Below are 17,977 nucleotides of genomic sequence, written 5' to 3'. Positions count from 1 at the left end.
GCACGCCACACTTTTCAGATATTTATTTGTAAAAAATGTTTAAAACCATTTATCATTTTCCTTCCACTTAACAATTATATGCCACTTTTTGTTGGTCTATCACATAAAATACCAATAAAATACATTTACGTTTTTTGGTTGTAACATAACAAAATGTGGAAAATTTCAAGGGGTAGGAATACTTTTTCAAGGCACTGTACAGTTGTGTAGGCCATACATTTTAGTATATTAGGTCAAGTACTCGGCCTGCCATCTGGTGTAAATAGTTCATATTTTTTTACTTAGTCAATTTAAAACAATCTCTAGGTTTCCTATCCCTTTAAATAGTTCTTTTGGACCAAGCTGGTCCAAATGAACTTTTTTCTTCACCAACTGCTGCATTGGCTCTAAGCACAGTATGATCTGTATGTAGCTTTTCATATGTTTATTTTCATATCAGAATAAAGAAACTACATTCATTCTTTATTTATATCAAGACAAAGGCAAGTGTTGTGTTTAAATCAAAAATGACTGAAACAGAAAATATTAAAATGATGTTATTGTTTTATGTGCAATAACATCACTATGTTTTTGAGGACCCCCCCCATAACCCTAATTTAAGTCTTGAAGATTAAGTTCCACCTCTCATTGTAAAATACCTAATCTATTATTTTATCTCACAGAATAGGCCCAAAGAGTATTTGAAGTTGGAAGACACAAGCTTGGTAATGTAGATATCCACTATGTCCACTATGTAGCGTATATCTGAAAACAAAAAAATGATAACCACTGATAAAGCCACACTGTAAAGAATATTACGTATTGCCGATTTAGTATGCAGATCATGTGATATACAGCATCTGTTTCCAAACACAGCCTGTGATGTAAGGCACATAGAGTACTTTAGGAAACATACTGACCTATATCATGGATAACCCTTGGAAGCGTCATTTAAAGAGGTTCAGTCACACCTGTTGGTTCCAGTCAGTCACTGGAAATGACAACATATTTCACACATTATTTGTTACATTAAATGGCACAGTAACTGAAGTAATTTAAACCAAGAGACTATTTGTCCCCAATTTAAATTAATCCTTAAGTGTAAATATTGGAGGTCTCCGATGCCTTCAGGGCCCACACAGGAAAAATACAGACAAGATTATAATGCAGAACACTAATAAATGAGGCTGTCAACAAAGTTTATAAATGGAAAAAATATAAATGGCACTAATATTTGCTGAATCTGCAGAACGTGAAAAAGGTCTAAGCCTATGCTCCCCCACACATGTTCCTAAACTGTAGAGGGGACAACTTAATAATAGCTAGTAATAACGGCTAGGTTACCAACATTGGCTTTTAACAAGTATGACTATGGAAAGAAATATATAGTATATATGGAAATATATCAAAAAAATGCTGTAGTGGGATAAGAGAAAAGGGAAGATTTTTTAAAGTGTTAATCTTTTGAAGTAAAGATGGCGTGGATAAAGGCCACATTAAGGAAAGGTAGAAAGATATTTTAGGTTTCTAATGGAAACACCTTTGAAATAAGAGAGGATGAAAACTGTTACATTAAATGGCACAGTAACTGAAGTAATTTAAACCAAGAGACTATTTGTCCCCAATTTGATGTGAATGTACAATATATATTTGTAAAGCGCTTCGTAAATTGACGGCGCTATATAAGTACCTGAAATAAATAAATAAAATAAACTGCAGAAAAGAAGTGCAAAATAAAATATAACAAGTATTAGCATGAACAACTTAAAAGAGAAATTTGGGAAACATTTAAAAAATGAAAAAATCATACTTACCTAGGTGGATGCAGGTTCAGTCCAATGCCTCATCAGAACCCACTGGGTGAGAACCCAGTGATCGCATGACCGTTGATCGCTGAGTTCTCACCGTCCCTTAGTCACTGCTCTCTGCTCTTTCCCCTCACCGCACTCACTGGAGCACTGAGCTGTGGAGGGAAGGTAGCAGATGGCTCAGACTCTCAGGAGGTCTGAGCCATGTGCCACTCCAGACTCTGGGATGGGTCCAGCCTGGATATCTAAGTATCTCTGAGTTTAGCAAACCAAGAGTTTCTGACATTCAAACATCATGACAGGAAGATACCGCCTGTGACACCGGCGGTGTCTTCCTGTCATCATGTTTGAATGTCAGCAACTGATGCTGAGATGGCCTAGTGGCTCTGTGTGATTGTGTGAGTGCTCTGAGGAATTTTCCTTATACATCTATTAGATTTAGATTCCCATTCTGGTTTACTAAACTCAGAGATACTCAGAGATCCACTTACTGACTATATCTGCATCATGCATTTCTTGGGGGTACACTACAAGTGATTTGTGTCTGGATGTCTCTCCTATGGGCCAGAAGGGAACAGTTTTCAAGCACCACTTTGAAGTTTCTGGCTAAATGACACACCTGAACATATTCATTCTACTATTCTGCACAACCCATTATATGTCATAATCTCCTTGTTGGTCCTGAATAAGCAGGACAAACTCGCAAAATGCGTTGACCTTTTTCAAGGACATATATGTATTTCTGCCAGGATCCAAAGGCCGGTCAGAGCCAGTGGGCATATCTGTGCATGTGCCATAATTATAGCACCATGGGGGAAGGGAGCGAGCCACCTGGGAGGTGGAATTAAGTTCTACTGTAATGTCTTGGTATAAGAGGGAACAAAAGAGGGGAGATCTCCTCACTGGCGTCACAAACTGAAGTAAAAACCTGAAAGATTCTCTAACCTTCCCACACCGAAAATTAAAACAAATAAATAAATACAGGTTTTGCTTAGCGTTGAGCCATAAAATCTGTAAAATGTGTAGTGTTACCTACAAGTCTCCTAAAACCATGTCCATGAATGAATTCATCCACTCCCTCATAATATCACGACTCGATTACTGCAACTCCCTCCTCACTGGCCTGCCTCGCCGCTGGCTATCCCCGCTTCAGTGGATCCTGAATACGGCTGCCAGACTCATTCACCTTTCCAACCGCTCCATCTCCGCCACCCCCTTCTGCCAATCCCTCCACTGGCTTCCGATTGCACAACGGATCAAATTCAAAATCCTAACACTGACGTACAAAGCTGTCCACCATACTGCCCCGTACTACATCACTGACCTAATATCCAAGTACCGCCCAGCACGCACACTCCGCTCCTCACAAGACCTCCTTCTCTCTAATTCCCTGGTCTCCTCCTCCCATGCCCGCCTCCAGGACTTCTCCAGGGTGTCACCCATCCTCTGGAAATCCCTGCCCCAACCCATCAGATTATCACCTACTCTCCTCTCCTTTAGGTGCACCCTGAAAACCCACCTCTTCAGGGAAGCCTACCCCACCCCCTGCTAACTTGCTGACCTCCTCCCCTCTTCCTACCACTCCATCCCCCACAGCTATCTCCTCCTGTGCCACCATCCCCTCCTTCCTAGATTGTAACCTCCGAGGAGCAGGGCCCTCGAACCCCTCATGTTTTGCATTGTATTGTTATTGTTCTGTCACATGTTCTGTCCCCCTTTGTAATGTACAGCGCTGAGCGAACTATTGGCGCTTTATAAATACTGTATAATAATAATAATAATGAATGTAAATGTCTGCTGGAATACAGCACATACTGCAACTTGTGTACATTGTGGACAAACTGCTAACGTATTAGTGATACTTGCTCATAAACCCAATGCATTATTTTATGTCTAATGGAACCGAATGGCCATTAATAATTGTTTTTGTTCATCATACATACTTCTAGGTGATTCCAGATTTATACCATCCATTGTGTGACTATTCATTTCATCCAACAGTTTGGATGAAAGAAAGGGCTACACAATGGACTAGGAAAGCTGGAAACACCTAGGAACATGTATCATGAACTAACACAATTATTGATGGCCACTTGGTTCCATTAGACATATAATAATGCATTGGGTCTATGAGCAAGTATCACTATTAATTTAGTTAGCAGTAAAATTGTAAAAAATTTAAAAGTCAAGAAAGTAAAAAAGGCAGTCAATCTCCAGTAATGCCCTTCAATAGTTGAACAGTATAAGAATAGTAGTCAGAGTGGTCTGAACTGAATGTCTGGTACCCTGTGCTATGCAATAGACTGAACTGTCATAGGACATCCTCTTTATCTTTCTCTATCCATACATATATTTCTATCTTAGTTACACAAAGCTTTAGCAGACTTAAACAAATTCAATACATTTTATCCATACATGTTATGGATGGTTACACATACTTAATAGTGTTTGACAATGCAGCTGCAGCCCCAGTATAATTCTGATCCAGGACCACATTTGGAATCATATGCATCAAGCAAGAACAATAGAAGTCTGTCCCTTTTTATGTCTGACCTGAGAAACAATCCTGGATCATTCTCAAGTTTGATTCTTCAATTTTAAGAGGTGATGAGTGCAACAGCACGTCTTCCAGAGGACAAAGCATGCCTGAATAGACGTCAATTTACTAAGTAGCCTATCATGTTCACTCATGCTGTGCTCAGGGAATGTGCTGCCTACACATTAATATCAACCTTCAGAATGCTTTAGATAGTTTCTCTCTTTTCCAAAGGGATTCAATTTTCATGCGTTATGTAACAGGGCTTCTGAAAACTAAAAAATAACAATCTATGAGAAAGTCAGCCACACTGAAAAAATTATGTGGTTCTTATGTTTGGCTTCTGTGGTAATTTCTTGGCTGGATCACAAATACAATATAGGTTATTAAAGGCATGCTCATTGGAACTTATGTCATAACATGGTACAGTGTGCTAAGATATATATAGCAAACAAGTAGGCAACCTAAAAAATTGAAAGTAGACTATGATGCACTGCACCATTACATATTTAAAATACTTCACATTCACTGGATCATCAGCCCTCGCGTCCTTTGCTATTGTTCTCTGAGGTTATAAAGCACAATCGGCAAGTGAACCCACATTTGTTGCCAACCACAATTTTGCATTCTTCAAAATATCTGCAATAAGCTTATCTGCAATATTTCCAATGATATAGTGACCACACCAAACCTTTTCTGTACATTCATTGCTTGCAGAGGGCAAATCCTGCTCACTCTTTCTTGTTTTTATGCATTCGCTGTACCTCAGATGCACTGTAAATGTACTTTTTAAACTCAAATTCTTCACTTGCAGGTTGTATTGGCTAGGGTGGCAGAATTTTATCAAAACTACCCATTCTAGAATGGGCAAGTCGGCTGATAAAGTATTACATATAATGCTGCAGATGTGTTTTAGCAAGCAGTCTGTGTAGGAGTGGGGTACAGAGTGTATGCACTGGAAAGAAGTCTGGAAGGTTGGAAGGTGTCATACCTGTCATAGTGGGTAGTAATTGCAGAAGAGGAACGTGGAGGGCATGACAGAGGCAGTATGTGCAGGAAAGAAGTGCAGGACGGTATGACAGAGGGTATTTGCAAGAGATGAATGTGGGGTATGGTGGAGGGCAATATGTGCAAGATAGGAGTGCCAAGCATCATGACAGTAGGCAATATATGCAGGAAAGGAGTACAGGAAGGGTATGCAAGGGAATAGTATGTGTAGGAGAGCAGCATGGAGGTTATAAAGGCAGGCGTTATGTTTGCAAGAGGGATGTAAAAGTGTGGGAAGACAGGCTAGGATAAGATACGTTTTTATTATTTGCACTTTTTTTTTTAATGCTGTGACAAAATCTCATTATGAAGACATCAGAGAGCCCCTGATTGTCATGTTAAATTTCTATTTTTGAGTTTATATACACTTTTGCATATTTCAGTTTGCAAATCCCTTAATGTGGTGGCTGCTCTACTTTTCTTTCTAATTTATGTGTGAAGGAGCATGCTTTCACCCTAGAGCAGGACAGCAGAACACCTTCTCCTTTCCTCTTTGACACAGACATACTTTGTAGTTCTCAGAAATAGCTGGGAGTGATGCAACTGATAAAATTAAGCATAGGCAGAGCCTATAGCTCGATACACACAATTTGAAGATCAGCTGAAAATGGTTGGTTTGGCAGGAAGCAGCCAACTTTTGACTGTCTGTTCTACAGAAGCCGGTTTTTCAACCGGCTTATGTCAAATGGGCTTGCTGGAAAACCAGCATCTGACCAGCCTCCAATCAGTGCTGGCAACCAATGGCTGCCAGAACTGATCAGTGTGTTCAGGTTGGGGGAAGGGGGTAATCCCCCTATCGAAACACAAAGACACAGTGGGAGAGATCGCTGAACTAACATCGCTTGTGTTAGTACGGCAATTTCTCCATTTTTTTATTAATTCAGTCCACTGGGTTGTTAGTCTACATACCCTAAAACTCAGCAAGAGAAAAACAACTGTCAGTCTCCAATAGGCTGTGAGAAGTGAGACAAATTGATTGTGGTCTATCTGAGGGGAAGTTGGATAGTTCTGAAAAAGTGCTTCTGTTGGGTTATTGTGGGTTCTTGTAAAGGTCTTAGCGGTTTTGAGGTGTCCTAGTGAACACTTAAGTTAACTTTCCCAGTTGTTATCTTAAGTAAGAGAAAATCGGACGAAGTATCAAACGAAGGTGTGTACCATGATGTAACTGACAATGGTAGTAACTTGCTTGAAAATCCTGGAACATCAAAGGCAAACTTTCTATCTTGTGTACTATTTCTATGCTTGTTGCCACCTTCTTCTTACAATGTAAGAATGTTCTTTACCCACACTCAGTAACTATAATTGTAGCAACTTGGACATCTGATAGCACAAAATAATATTGGACTTAAAAACACGGAAACCAGACACAGGAGACTGAATATATAATTTGCATGGACTTCCCCTGGCATTCCATTATATTAACTACACTGACAAAATCATATTTGAACTTGTGTCAAGGTTAAGACAGAGATTAAATATTACCCAGGGAAATTGTTAGAAGTTTTCAGATAACTAACACAAATTCAGTCTTTGCCCTATTATTAGACATAGCAGCCTAAGATGGATATGCATAATTTTTCACACTGACCAATACATTTGCAATACAAGGATGGACTTCAGGTGCAATCAGGGGCATTGATCTCTCTTTATTGTAACAGAAAACAAAGGCGATGATGAAGAAATTAGGTAGTACCAAGAGGTAATAAAAACCTGTTTGTTTTACACTTCAATATACTTACAGTAGCATGTATGTATTTAACATGAAAAAATAAGTCTGCAACAAAATTATTTTCTTTAATCGCCTATTTACTCATCATAAATATTACAATAAAAAGATGTCTAGTTTTTCTGTAGAACCTATGAGAATTCAACTCCACATTTTGGGTTTATATGCCTCAGATATTGTACATAGGATAGCTTTACCTCAAAACAAGCCCTGCATTTGCGAAAAAAAACATAAAAAATCAGAGGTATTGTTAAAAATGAACTGCTCAGTGCAAAGAATCAAAGGGGACCTTCACTCAAAAGTGAAAGTACTGCTCATCCTTTTCCCCACTCCTAACACAATTGAGGGTTTTTGGGGGGGGTTTTTAAAAGTAGATGTACCCACTCCTACTTCAATTCTGGCAAAGTTGAGAATTACATTGCTCATCTCACCCTCTTCCTACTTGCAGCCTCCTGGGACACATCACATGTCCCAGGAGGCTGCAGGGCTAGTCTCACAGCACCATGCAATCTTACACATATGCAGTGGGGAGCAGGCTGTGATTGTTATGGATGTCACATCCAGCTCCCAAATCTAGAATGGGCAAGTTGGCTGATATTACATATAATGCTGCAGATGTGTTTTAGCAAGCAGTATGTGTAGGAGTGGGGTACAGAGTGTATGCACTGGAGAGAAGTCTGGAAGGTATGACAGTGGGTAGTAATCGCAGAAGAGGAATGTGGAGGGCATGACAGAGGCAGAATGTGCAGGAAAGAAGTGCGGGAGGGTAGGACAGAGGGACAGTGAAGCACACAGGCACAGCCCCACACAGCCCCATTGTAAAACACACCCAGCACACAGATAACCCTTTGATCGCCCCTGTTAACCCCTTCCTGCCCAGTGCTATTAATACAGTTTCAGTGCTTTTTTTTAGCACTGATCACTGTATTGGTGTCACTGGGGATGTCAGTGACACCAAGTCCGTTCTTCCCAGTGTCAGAATGTACACTGCAGTCCTGCAGTCCCACTATAAGTCGCTGATCGCCGCCATTACTACCAAAAAAAAAATCCCAGTATATATACCGCCATTTGTAAATGCTATAACGTTCATGTAAACCAATTATTTTACACGTATTGGGATTTTGTTTTTAGCAAAGACATGTAGCAGAATACATTTTGGCCTAAATTTATGATGAAATTAGATTTTTTAAATTGTTTTACTGAACATGTTTAATTTAAATATGTTTAATTTAAAAAGTCAAACATATTGTATTTTTCTCAAAATAGTGGAAAAAATAAAAAACGCACAGGTGATGAAATACCACCGAAAGAAAGCTCAATTCGTAAGAAAAAAAGATGTAAATTTCATTTGAGTGCAGTGTTGCATGACCGCGCAATTGTCAGTTAAAGTAATGCAGTGCCGTAACACAAAAAATGGCCTGGTCAGGAAGGGGGGTAAATCCTGCTGTAAGGTTCAAGTGAGTAATCAGGCTACTTCTGCTAAATTATATGTTTATGCCTAAGCAGGCTACAAGCAGAAAGGCATGAGTAGTTTGTTCACTCTAAAGTGTATGTAAACTTTTTACAGTTGTCACAAAAACAAGTGATCAAGGGAAATTTTACAAAAAGGACAAATGTTCTGCTGACAAACCTCCACTTTGGGCTCTATAACAGGAAATTAAGGAAATTCTCCCCAGCAGAATACAGACATTAAAGGGCTTTAAATATGTTACGTTAAACTGGTCAAGAGCAGGGGATGCCACTACTCAACCCTGCTAGCATATTGTTGCACATGTGGCAAGAGAGTCTTCTTAATTCTAATCTGCTTGTGGCTTGTAACATCTGAAAAAGGACTATCTCAGCCTAGTCAGGATTATAACAATACTGTTCACTGTAGAACATCTGCTGTGCAAGTGATACTAATTTTTAACAATGAATACAACCCTACATATTTGTCAAGTCCTTTGCTCGTGATGAAATTTCACACATCGGCAAGTCAGCAAATTGGACATTTTAAGTTTCTCTTAACACGTTTGCAGATTTGCTTAGTTTTCAGAGAAACATACAATTCATTAATTATGACTATTTGGCAGACACGTGCATACAGATACAAATTTTCAGGTGAAGATTTTAAAATTTCAGATTTCACTATTCTTTACTTATCTATGCAGACTGAGACTAATTGGTGAAAGCAGGGTTCAGCAAACTTCAAAGAAGTCTGGATGCTGAACCTGAAACCCTTTGAAATCAATAGGTGGCTAATCTCTCAACCTAAAATTGCCCATTTTCTGGGCTAATAGGGAAGGGACTATCAAAAAAATAGCATGGGGGGGGTAGTGAGTGTTACACTGGGGAACATCATCCACTGGACCTTTCATTCAGTGGAAGGCAAGAGAACAGACCAGACTTCAGTTTCAACAACAGTGGATTTTTTTTTTCCTGTAGGCAGTCATTGTGATTAATGTGGCTCTACATAGCTGAACAATGTTACCTAACACATGTTGAAGAAATGTGGCCTAGCATGGTTCAAGATGAGAGGACCACATGCACACCCCCCCCCCCCCCCCCCTTTAAAGTAAGCTTGGATAAAGGGTCTGGTATGGATTTTTAGGGGGACCTTTTTTTTTGTGTATATCTGGTATAGAATTGGGGGGAGATCACAACATTTTTTTGGTTATTTTTGTATTAGGTCTCACTTACAATTCATACCACACCAAATGGACCTAGTAGGAGTAGGATGGAACCCCATATTGTTGATTTTTTAACTATTTTTGCCCCTTTGCTAACCTGGCTGGGTATTTCTAGCCATGTAAGTGAATGGGGCCCGGTGATGTCACTGGTTCATAAGGGCTCACCCACTGGCATCCTTAACTCCTTAACAACCATTGACAGCTGTCATGTGTAATAGTGAAAGTAGCATATGGCTCCCGCCAAACAGGTAAATATTCGGGTGTTTGTTTTAAAGCCCAAACAGCCAAAGTTTGGTCTGAATTTGTGTTCAGACTGAACCTTGTGCTCATTTCTAGTAAAGAACATGTATTTTGCCTAATTTGAAGCTAAATAACATCATAGTTATTTAATAACTACATTCCTTGCATAGTCTTCAGATTTTCATATGATAAGTGATACGGATAATGGGGCTAAAAATATTAGTAATTTGAAGGCTGTAAGGAATTCCCAGGAAGTCAAGTCTGGGGCCAGTAAAATAAAAGAAAGGTTTTTCTAAAAGAGTCTGCAGCACTTATACAGCACTGCTCTGTGTTTTATAAATGTGGTTTGTTCATGACTCTGAAGTAAGTGAAGCCCCATTCATTTTAATTAATGGAGAAAAAAAAGTGTCGGAAATGAGGTGGAAACCTGTCACATGAACAGTCTTCCTATCTGTGAATTTTCTCTCCAGCATTATGCAGAGGATATGCCACACGCTGCATTTTAGATTCCATATTGTATGCTTTATTTTATAAATAAGATGTAAACTGCAAAGGGCAGTGTAATGTGTATGAGTGCAAACGTTGGGTCATTATACAATAAATAGGCTCTAAATGACACAATAAACATTGCAGTTAATATTCATGAATCATAATATTTTCTAATGTTTTAATTCTAATTAACAGATTATTGTTCCTAAATTTTTTTATATAGACATAATATAGAATATATAAAAAGTATTTTAGATTAACCTCTTTACCTTTGACCTTACATATAGAATTGTACAATTTATTTTAAGCACATATCTTTTATTTTTGCACACACACATATACACTCCTAGAGAATGATACAGAAGTTATTTTCCACTGTACAACATGATATCTAATATTTATGTATCTTTGACACCTCTCAAAACATCAAAATGGACCCCAAGACATTAAAAAGAATATCTATGGCAGTCCAAAGACCAACACAAAAGATCATTTTGGTACAAAGAAGTCACTTTTGGGGGGAGGTCAGCACAGTATGTTTACACAGCCACGAGGAATCATATCCGTCAGTAACAGGTGGCATGTTCTACACAGAAACATGTGTTGCCTTTTTCTTTATTCAAAAAGCATCTGTCCTAAGGAGATTTAAATAAAACAAAGTGGGGATGAGTCAGAACTGCCATGAAGTGAAAGCAGAGAATGGACTGAACAGTCAGAAAATAACTATATAAAAAGGGAGAACCGTATCTGGATATGGAAAAGCAGTTTTTTCGTAGTTCTTCTGCAAGTTTAGGCCACTGAGCAAAGCAGTAATGTTTTAGAAGGTGAATGTAACCTGTATGTTAGAATTACCTATGTGTTCTCTGTCGATGAAAACATTTTTTTTTGTACTTTTAAACATTGTTAAATCTCCCCTCTACCATGTATCTCAAACACTACAAACAGTCTCCCTGTACAGGTGGTATTGTTTGAAATTGGTATCCTCATAGAAGTCTATGGGGTTAATTGACTAAATTGACTGTTCCCTAGAGCTTAGTGATAGAAGTGAAGCTCTGCTGACTTCCACCATCCAATCATGTGTAAGCAAAAATGCTGTTCTCTTTTCCTTGCATGTAATTGTAAATTACTGCTACAAAAATTAATTTTACCTAAAGGTTTTTTTTAAACATTTAGTGGTTAAAAGCATCAAATACGTCCACTTTTGAGGTGCTCCTCAATAATTTACTTTCTATAAAGTGCTCCTTCAAAGATGTAGCAGCCTAGGACCAGAACAAGGCCTACCCACAATATATCTTCATCAAGGATCTGCTTCTTTGAAGGAAACACGCCTCATGGTGTATCCATCAAAACCAATTTTCTCTTCCATCAATCCAGAGCTATCATACCCACATCATGTGACTGGGTATTCTTTGCAAAGTGAAATTTCACTGCATTTACTAAGTTTTGGGGAAAATTCCTTTGCAACAGCAACTTCTTTGCAAAGTGAATAGCCTATTTTCCATTAGTAAATCCAATTGGTCCAATTCAAATAAAGCAGTGCAGTGGACTAGGACCAGAAGTCTTCAGGGAGCAGCATACAGCATAAGATTCACAACAGTAAAGAGGTCCATAAACTTCCATATACTGTTGGCAAATTTCCTAAATAATAAAGTTAGCTACAATTGCTAATTACATCATTATACAGCAAACACACTGAAGTGGCAGTAACAAATAACAGATTTTGCCTCTTACTTGATCTAACCACAGATATTATAATAGTTGCTTATTGAATTATTGCACATATTTAAATAAGCTTTAATATACCCCATGACCTATTTACCATCACATATTAAGTTAACATCCGTGATACTGAGCATGAAGTTTGCTAAGATTTAATCAAATGCAAAGACACGATGAGCGTAACACACTGCAACCAATCCGAAATCACTTTTCATTAGCATGTATGCTCATTGACTGTTGTGAGCTACATATTTTTATTTTCTGTGATATTACCTTTTCCGCAAAAAAATGCTGTGTTTTTATATATTTTTTACAGAAACAAGGAGCATGGCTCAACAAAATGTGTTTAAAAAAATATGGAACTTATTACATACATCATTACTACTTATAGACTGAAAAAGATACATTTACAATTACTATACATGTCAATTCAAGCTGGGAGTATATCTATCACTAAATGATACAAATGAAATTGCGTTACCCAAGACCCAAGAAGTCGATTCTGTAAAATGATATATAATGATCTCACCTTGTGCTTTTTTTTGTTCAGACAGGCTTGGATTTTTCTTTTGGTCTCCTGCACCCTTGTACTTTTTTTCCTTTTTGCTTTACTTTTTAGATGTGCTTTATCTGCCTCTTTAGCTTTGGTCATTTTTTTATTAATTGGCGCTGGCTTTGTAGGACTTTGTTTCTGCTGAAGAAACTCAAACAACGCAGAAATCTTGGTTTGCTTCATTACAAAATGAATCACACTTTGCATGCCAAGCAATATACATTCCACTCCTTCCAACCTTTTTGCTTGTTGCTCTGAATATTTGTTTATTAGGGAGAGGTAGCTTATCATATCCATAAAATGTCCTTTCATGTCTAAGAAAACATCCTTAACTTCTGTATGATTGTTGGTATTGTCAGTTTTGGCATTCTCTGTTTTGAGCTCTTGAAGTTCTTTCGCAATGTCCACAATATCCTGCGAAATATCCTCAATCTTTTCAGAAACATTATTGTTTTCCACCAGGAGCGTGTCGATTTTGCTGTGCAGGAAGTCCAGCTTTGTGTCCATGATGTTTTTGCTTGGTGGTGACGTTGTGGCTAAGGGAGTCTGTAATGTTTTTTGTGCATTGGCAGGCCCCTGGTTCTGTAGAGCTTTCGGATCATACCTTTTGGCCAGAGAGTTCACCAGTGATGACTTGGAAATCTTAGCGGCTGTGCTCATACTCAATGCTTAGTCAGTGGAAATCTATATTCTGCTGAGAAGACGAAGCTCTCTGTTTTCTCTCTGTGTAAATCACAGCTGTTTACAGACCAGTCTAAACTTGAAGCAGAGCTTCCTCGCATGCTTTTTTCTTGTTCATCTTTGTGGTTGTTAAAAAAAACCTAACACGAAGGGACAAAACTGTCTTGTTAAAAACAACTGGTCCCCTTTACATTCAGTTTAAGTTTAAATAGTGAGGGGGCTGACAAATGTAGGTCCTAAATCCACTCTGCTCCGTGACGTCACTTCGAGTACAGGGAACTGGTCTATTCTAACTTCAATGTAATTTGACAGCAAGAGGCCTGCAAGACATTTGAGAAGTCTCCTTTTACACACGCTCTGTCTAGCTCTGTTCTTGCATGTCAGATTTGTGCTTGTTTCACGCAACTTGATAGTAGCGCTCAAAGAATAAAGCCCCTTAAAGACTTTCAAAACTTGGTGTGGATTAATGGGTTAGAATAAAATAATGAGGCCATATATCAAATGAATTAACTCAGTAAATGACTGTGAAATATTGCTTCTGTTTTTTGTATGCAAAACAAATTTGTGCTTAAAATCTAGAACCACATTATTTTTTAAGTTTTGGAGGGAAATAACTTTCTACTTTTGCAGTGTCAACTTATCAACAAACGTTGTTTGGGTGCAGTATGAATTTGTATTACAGTATTCGCCTCAGTGTTTGCAGTCACATCTATTTACATAATCGTTGCCAGTGTGATCAGAGCCAATTATGTTTACAAAGGAAAAATAAAGGTTATCTCTTATCCTGGGATGTTAACCTGTCCTTTATAGTCCAGTAACACAAAAAATGTCTTGAATGATGAGAATATTTACACAGCTACCATTCATGTATGACAGTGATGGGAATTTCAGTACAGAAGGATACTGCCAACACATATACTTTATAAACATGATGTCTCATATATTAGTGTTTCTGTATTGAAGCTCCATTATGCATCCACAGGTTGTTACAAAAGAGCTAAACTAGGTAATATGTATGAACTGATGTTGGGCTACCAACAGAATATAGGATTGCTATACCCTACACTTGTAGGATACATATATGTATTTCATGGAGAGGCAGCATTGTGCATCTACTGCAACACATCAATGAAGAAGAGAGTAGCGCTCTGGGGGAATTGATGCCACATCAAGACACTAGATCAGGACATTTAAGAGTAAGCAAATATTCCAGGTGTCAAGAGTGTTGTAACTTCATTAGGACATCCAATGCCTTCTGGGGTGAATGAGTGCCTGCATGCTTTTATGTACTGAAAGTTTAGGCAACAGGATCTGACACCTCTATATATTAGGACAACTTATTGGCATATTTAACACTCCTGAAGATGGGAAACTTTGACCATTTTCCCCCCTCATAATGTATGCTGTTCTGCCCCATCTTCATGTAGTTTTAATGTATTTTATTGAACCACATTAGGTTATTATTTAAACTAATATCCCATGCTAGGATCTATATCCTGTATTCAATTAATTAAAATATGAATATATTTACAGTGCATATGATGTGCAAACAAATAATTATATGTGACTGGCTGCTGCTCCCACGTAGTCAAATTGCTGCCTAGTCACATCAATATAAAAAAATAAACAATAAAGCACGATAATAATAGATACAAGTCCCGAAATTATATTGTGCAAGTACATTCTCTTATTTGTGCCAGTGTGCTGTTCTTCCTAATAAAATACACATTTTCGTGCTCCCCTCCAGTGTTCTCACTCACCGACTTTAAGGACTCTTACATGCATATAAGAGTCGAATGCGCTTGTGAAACATTCCCGGTTCTGCTGGGGCTTGTGGGCTTGCTGGATAATGGTATCCTTTCCTGGTAGTGATATACCTCTCAGGTATGATCAGCGGTCACAGGAGTGTAAATTCTCATATGTACATAAAGTAAGAAAGGGGGCCCACATAGTGAAATTCTATTAATTATTAAAAAAGGACTACACTGATTGCACTCACATTAAAAAGATCGGTTCCATCTGGCTAGATCAGGGGCGGACTGACAATTTGGAAACTCGGGCACTGCCTGAGGGCCCGGGGTCAGTAGGGGGCCCCATGAGATGCCCCTGGTACCTTTTTCATAGGCTTTTTTGAGTTTGGGCAAGGACACAGTAGCCCCATGATCCCCTATTGCCTGGGGGCCCCATGAGTTGTCAGTCAGCCCCTGGGCTAGATGTGACATCACCAAAGGCTTCCATATGATGTGTTTCGCCCCTCTCACTGGGCATCTTCAGAGGTTGGAGTCAATGGGGATTGGTGACCGTATATATTTAAACCACGCTTACAACAAACACTACATCTCTTATCCCTGCATGATGTCATATTGACTTCCTCCATGTATGGAACCCTGCCTATCATACTAAAAATGACTATTGTATTAACTAATATAACTGGGCCCCTCTCACACAGGCATTTGAGTGGTTTGTTTTGACCCGTGATTACACAGATCAAAAATGGACTGAAATCTATCCCTATGGGTCACCTATATCTGCCCAAATCCAAGTCTGTTCAGGTTTGTTGGACTGAAAACAATAAGTTTGCATCCTGCTCCACTTTTACTGACCTGACTGGATGTGGGCTGATAAAGGCTTACGTCTGGCCACACACAGAAATTACATGGGTCTTTCTTCCTCCTTCACAAGATAGAGGGGAATCAGAAAGTACACAGATGTCACATCCTTTTTCATTCTGATCCAACAGATCCAGCAGGAGATCAGTCCAGGATACTCTCTTGAAACGAAACAGAGTGCAGCAGCATAGAAGGGGTCTGAAGAGTTAGAGGTACGTGAAGTCACACTTTTAAATAATAATATCAAAATTTGTAGGCACTATCTGTGAATAATTGGAGGCAAACTGGCAATGGTTGTCTGACAAATGGTTGTAGCATCGGCCTCTACCGTATTTGGACTATACCAAGGTACAGCCTCTATGTTATCTGTTATTATGCCACTGATACTCATCCGCCATACTGGGAATCCAGAAATCAACAGACCACCAGCACAGAAAACTTCCTAATACCCTCTAGACTTTGGGAAGAAAAGAACCTAGCTAGTAGGATCACAATAGGTCCAAAGGTATCCTTACCAAACACTGAATTCTAAAGTTGTAAAGTCCACTTCTACATTATCATTGGTGACTGGATCCAGCAGACTCATCTTTTTTATCACGTCCGTAAGCTTCATGTAGTGGGTTTTTGGGAAGTTGGTGAACAATGAGTACTTTGCTGATTAAAATTCATGAACAAAAATCATCAAATTCTAATGCAATTTTTAATGAAGGAATTAAGGTGAACATAAATAACAAGCAATATAAAATAACCAATAAGAATACAGTACAATAGTGTGTGATAAACAAGGTCGGCCATACAGAATTTTTTTTTTGTTATCATTACATAAATGCATTAGAAAGATTTAAGACTATATTATGTGTTATCAAACAAAGATGTGTAATCTTTAATTTAATGTACACATTTTTTGTATTGATTTATGCTCTAATATTTGAATGAGTTTTACATCTGTAGTTCTTATTTTGATAAATTCAATAAATGTATATGAAAAGTCATATGTGTCTGCACTGCACCTTTGCAATATCTCTATTAATGATTCAGGAAAGAAAAATCATTTTTTTACCAGGTAACTTTTGTAAGTGTAGGCACTTCTGCCTTCCTCTTCTGTCCTGGTAAAAAGGACAGTAAAAGATCTGCAGATAGGTGTTCTTTCTAACTAAAGGCAAACCTTTTTGTTTCATTTTGGATAGAATAATGGAGGATCATAAACCAATCATTTTTTTTGCCATCTTTGCCCCATTGGGGAGATTCCCTTTCACTTCCTTTCCGTAGCCAAAACAGAAAGTGAGAGGAATTTCCTTCAAAGTGAGGGAAACCCGGTATGTCACCATGGTCATCAGAACTAGTGCCCCCATTGGAATATTTCCCTTCTATGGGACAGCAAGCAGTAGATATACCAAGTAAAGTAAGAAAATACACACTGACACCGAGCTGGATAAAAATTGGCAGCGGTCGTTTTTTATTGGTTTAAAATTTTCTGTCTTTATTTGACAAAAACATCTTGGTAAAATGTATTTAGATAAACAAAACCTCAGACATACGGCTTAGCCACTACGACTCACGCCGTGATACAACTTTAGAATCTAAAAATACCCCATTACAGAATAAATAAAAAAATACTTTAAAAAGTTCAGATATCAAATAACATTATATATATATCTTTTTAAAATAACAGACAGCTTAGCCACTATGGCTCAAGCCAACCAAACAACTGTCCCCCTTTTGAACAAGGTGACACCACCGCACAATAAATGGCCGTGACAAGGGGGGGGAGCACCACAGCTCTGCCTTCTGAGGCAATTGAGTAGCAAGGGATCGGAACTCCACTTATATAGCCCCAAAGGGGGTTCTAGAATCTTCTACAAGGTCATGTGAATATAAAAGTCACCCCGCACTCTACTGCCATAGTGGGGGAGACTTTACA

The 17,977-nt window shown here is 38.5% G+C and overlaps 1 protein-coding gene across 2 annotated transcripts in view; it reads right to left on the bottom strand.

The window, feature by feature from the left end:
• Window positions 1-17,977, bottom strand: part of LOC149441985 (uncharacterized) — a 220,228-nt gene that overhangs the window by 89,166 nt on the left and 113,085 nt on the right. Inside the window, exon 1 of one of the 2 annotated variants that reach the window (XM_089656684.1) lies at window positions 12,743-13,583. The exons of the other annotated variant lie outside the window; for it this stretch is intronic. Coding sequence (XP_089512810.1) covers window positions 12,743-13,426 — 684 coding nt within the window. The 5' untranslated portion in view covers window positions 13,427-13,583. Of the gene's footprint in view, window positions 1-12,742; window positions 13,584-17,977 lie in introns of those variants that run through there. 2 annotated transcript variants of the gene reach the window in all.

This window comes from Staurois parvus, unplaced genomic scaffold (genome assembly GCF_062004578.1).
Source record: "Staurois parvus isolate SC_StPar_1 unplaced genomic scaffold, SC_StPar_1.0 ptg000928l, whole genome shotgun sequence".
NCBI lineage: Eukaryota > Metazoa > Chordata > Amphibia > Anura > Ranidae > Staurois > Staurois parvus.
The sequence above is the reverse complement of the archived record's forward strand: the minus strand, read 5'-3'. Positions and strand labels throughout refer to the sequence as shown.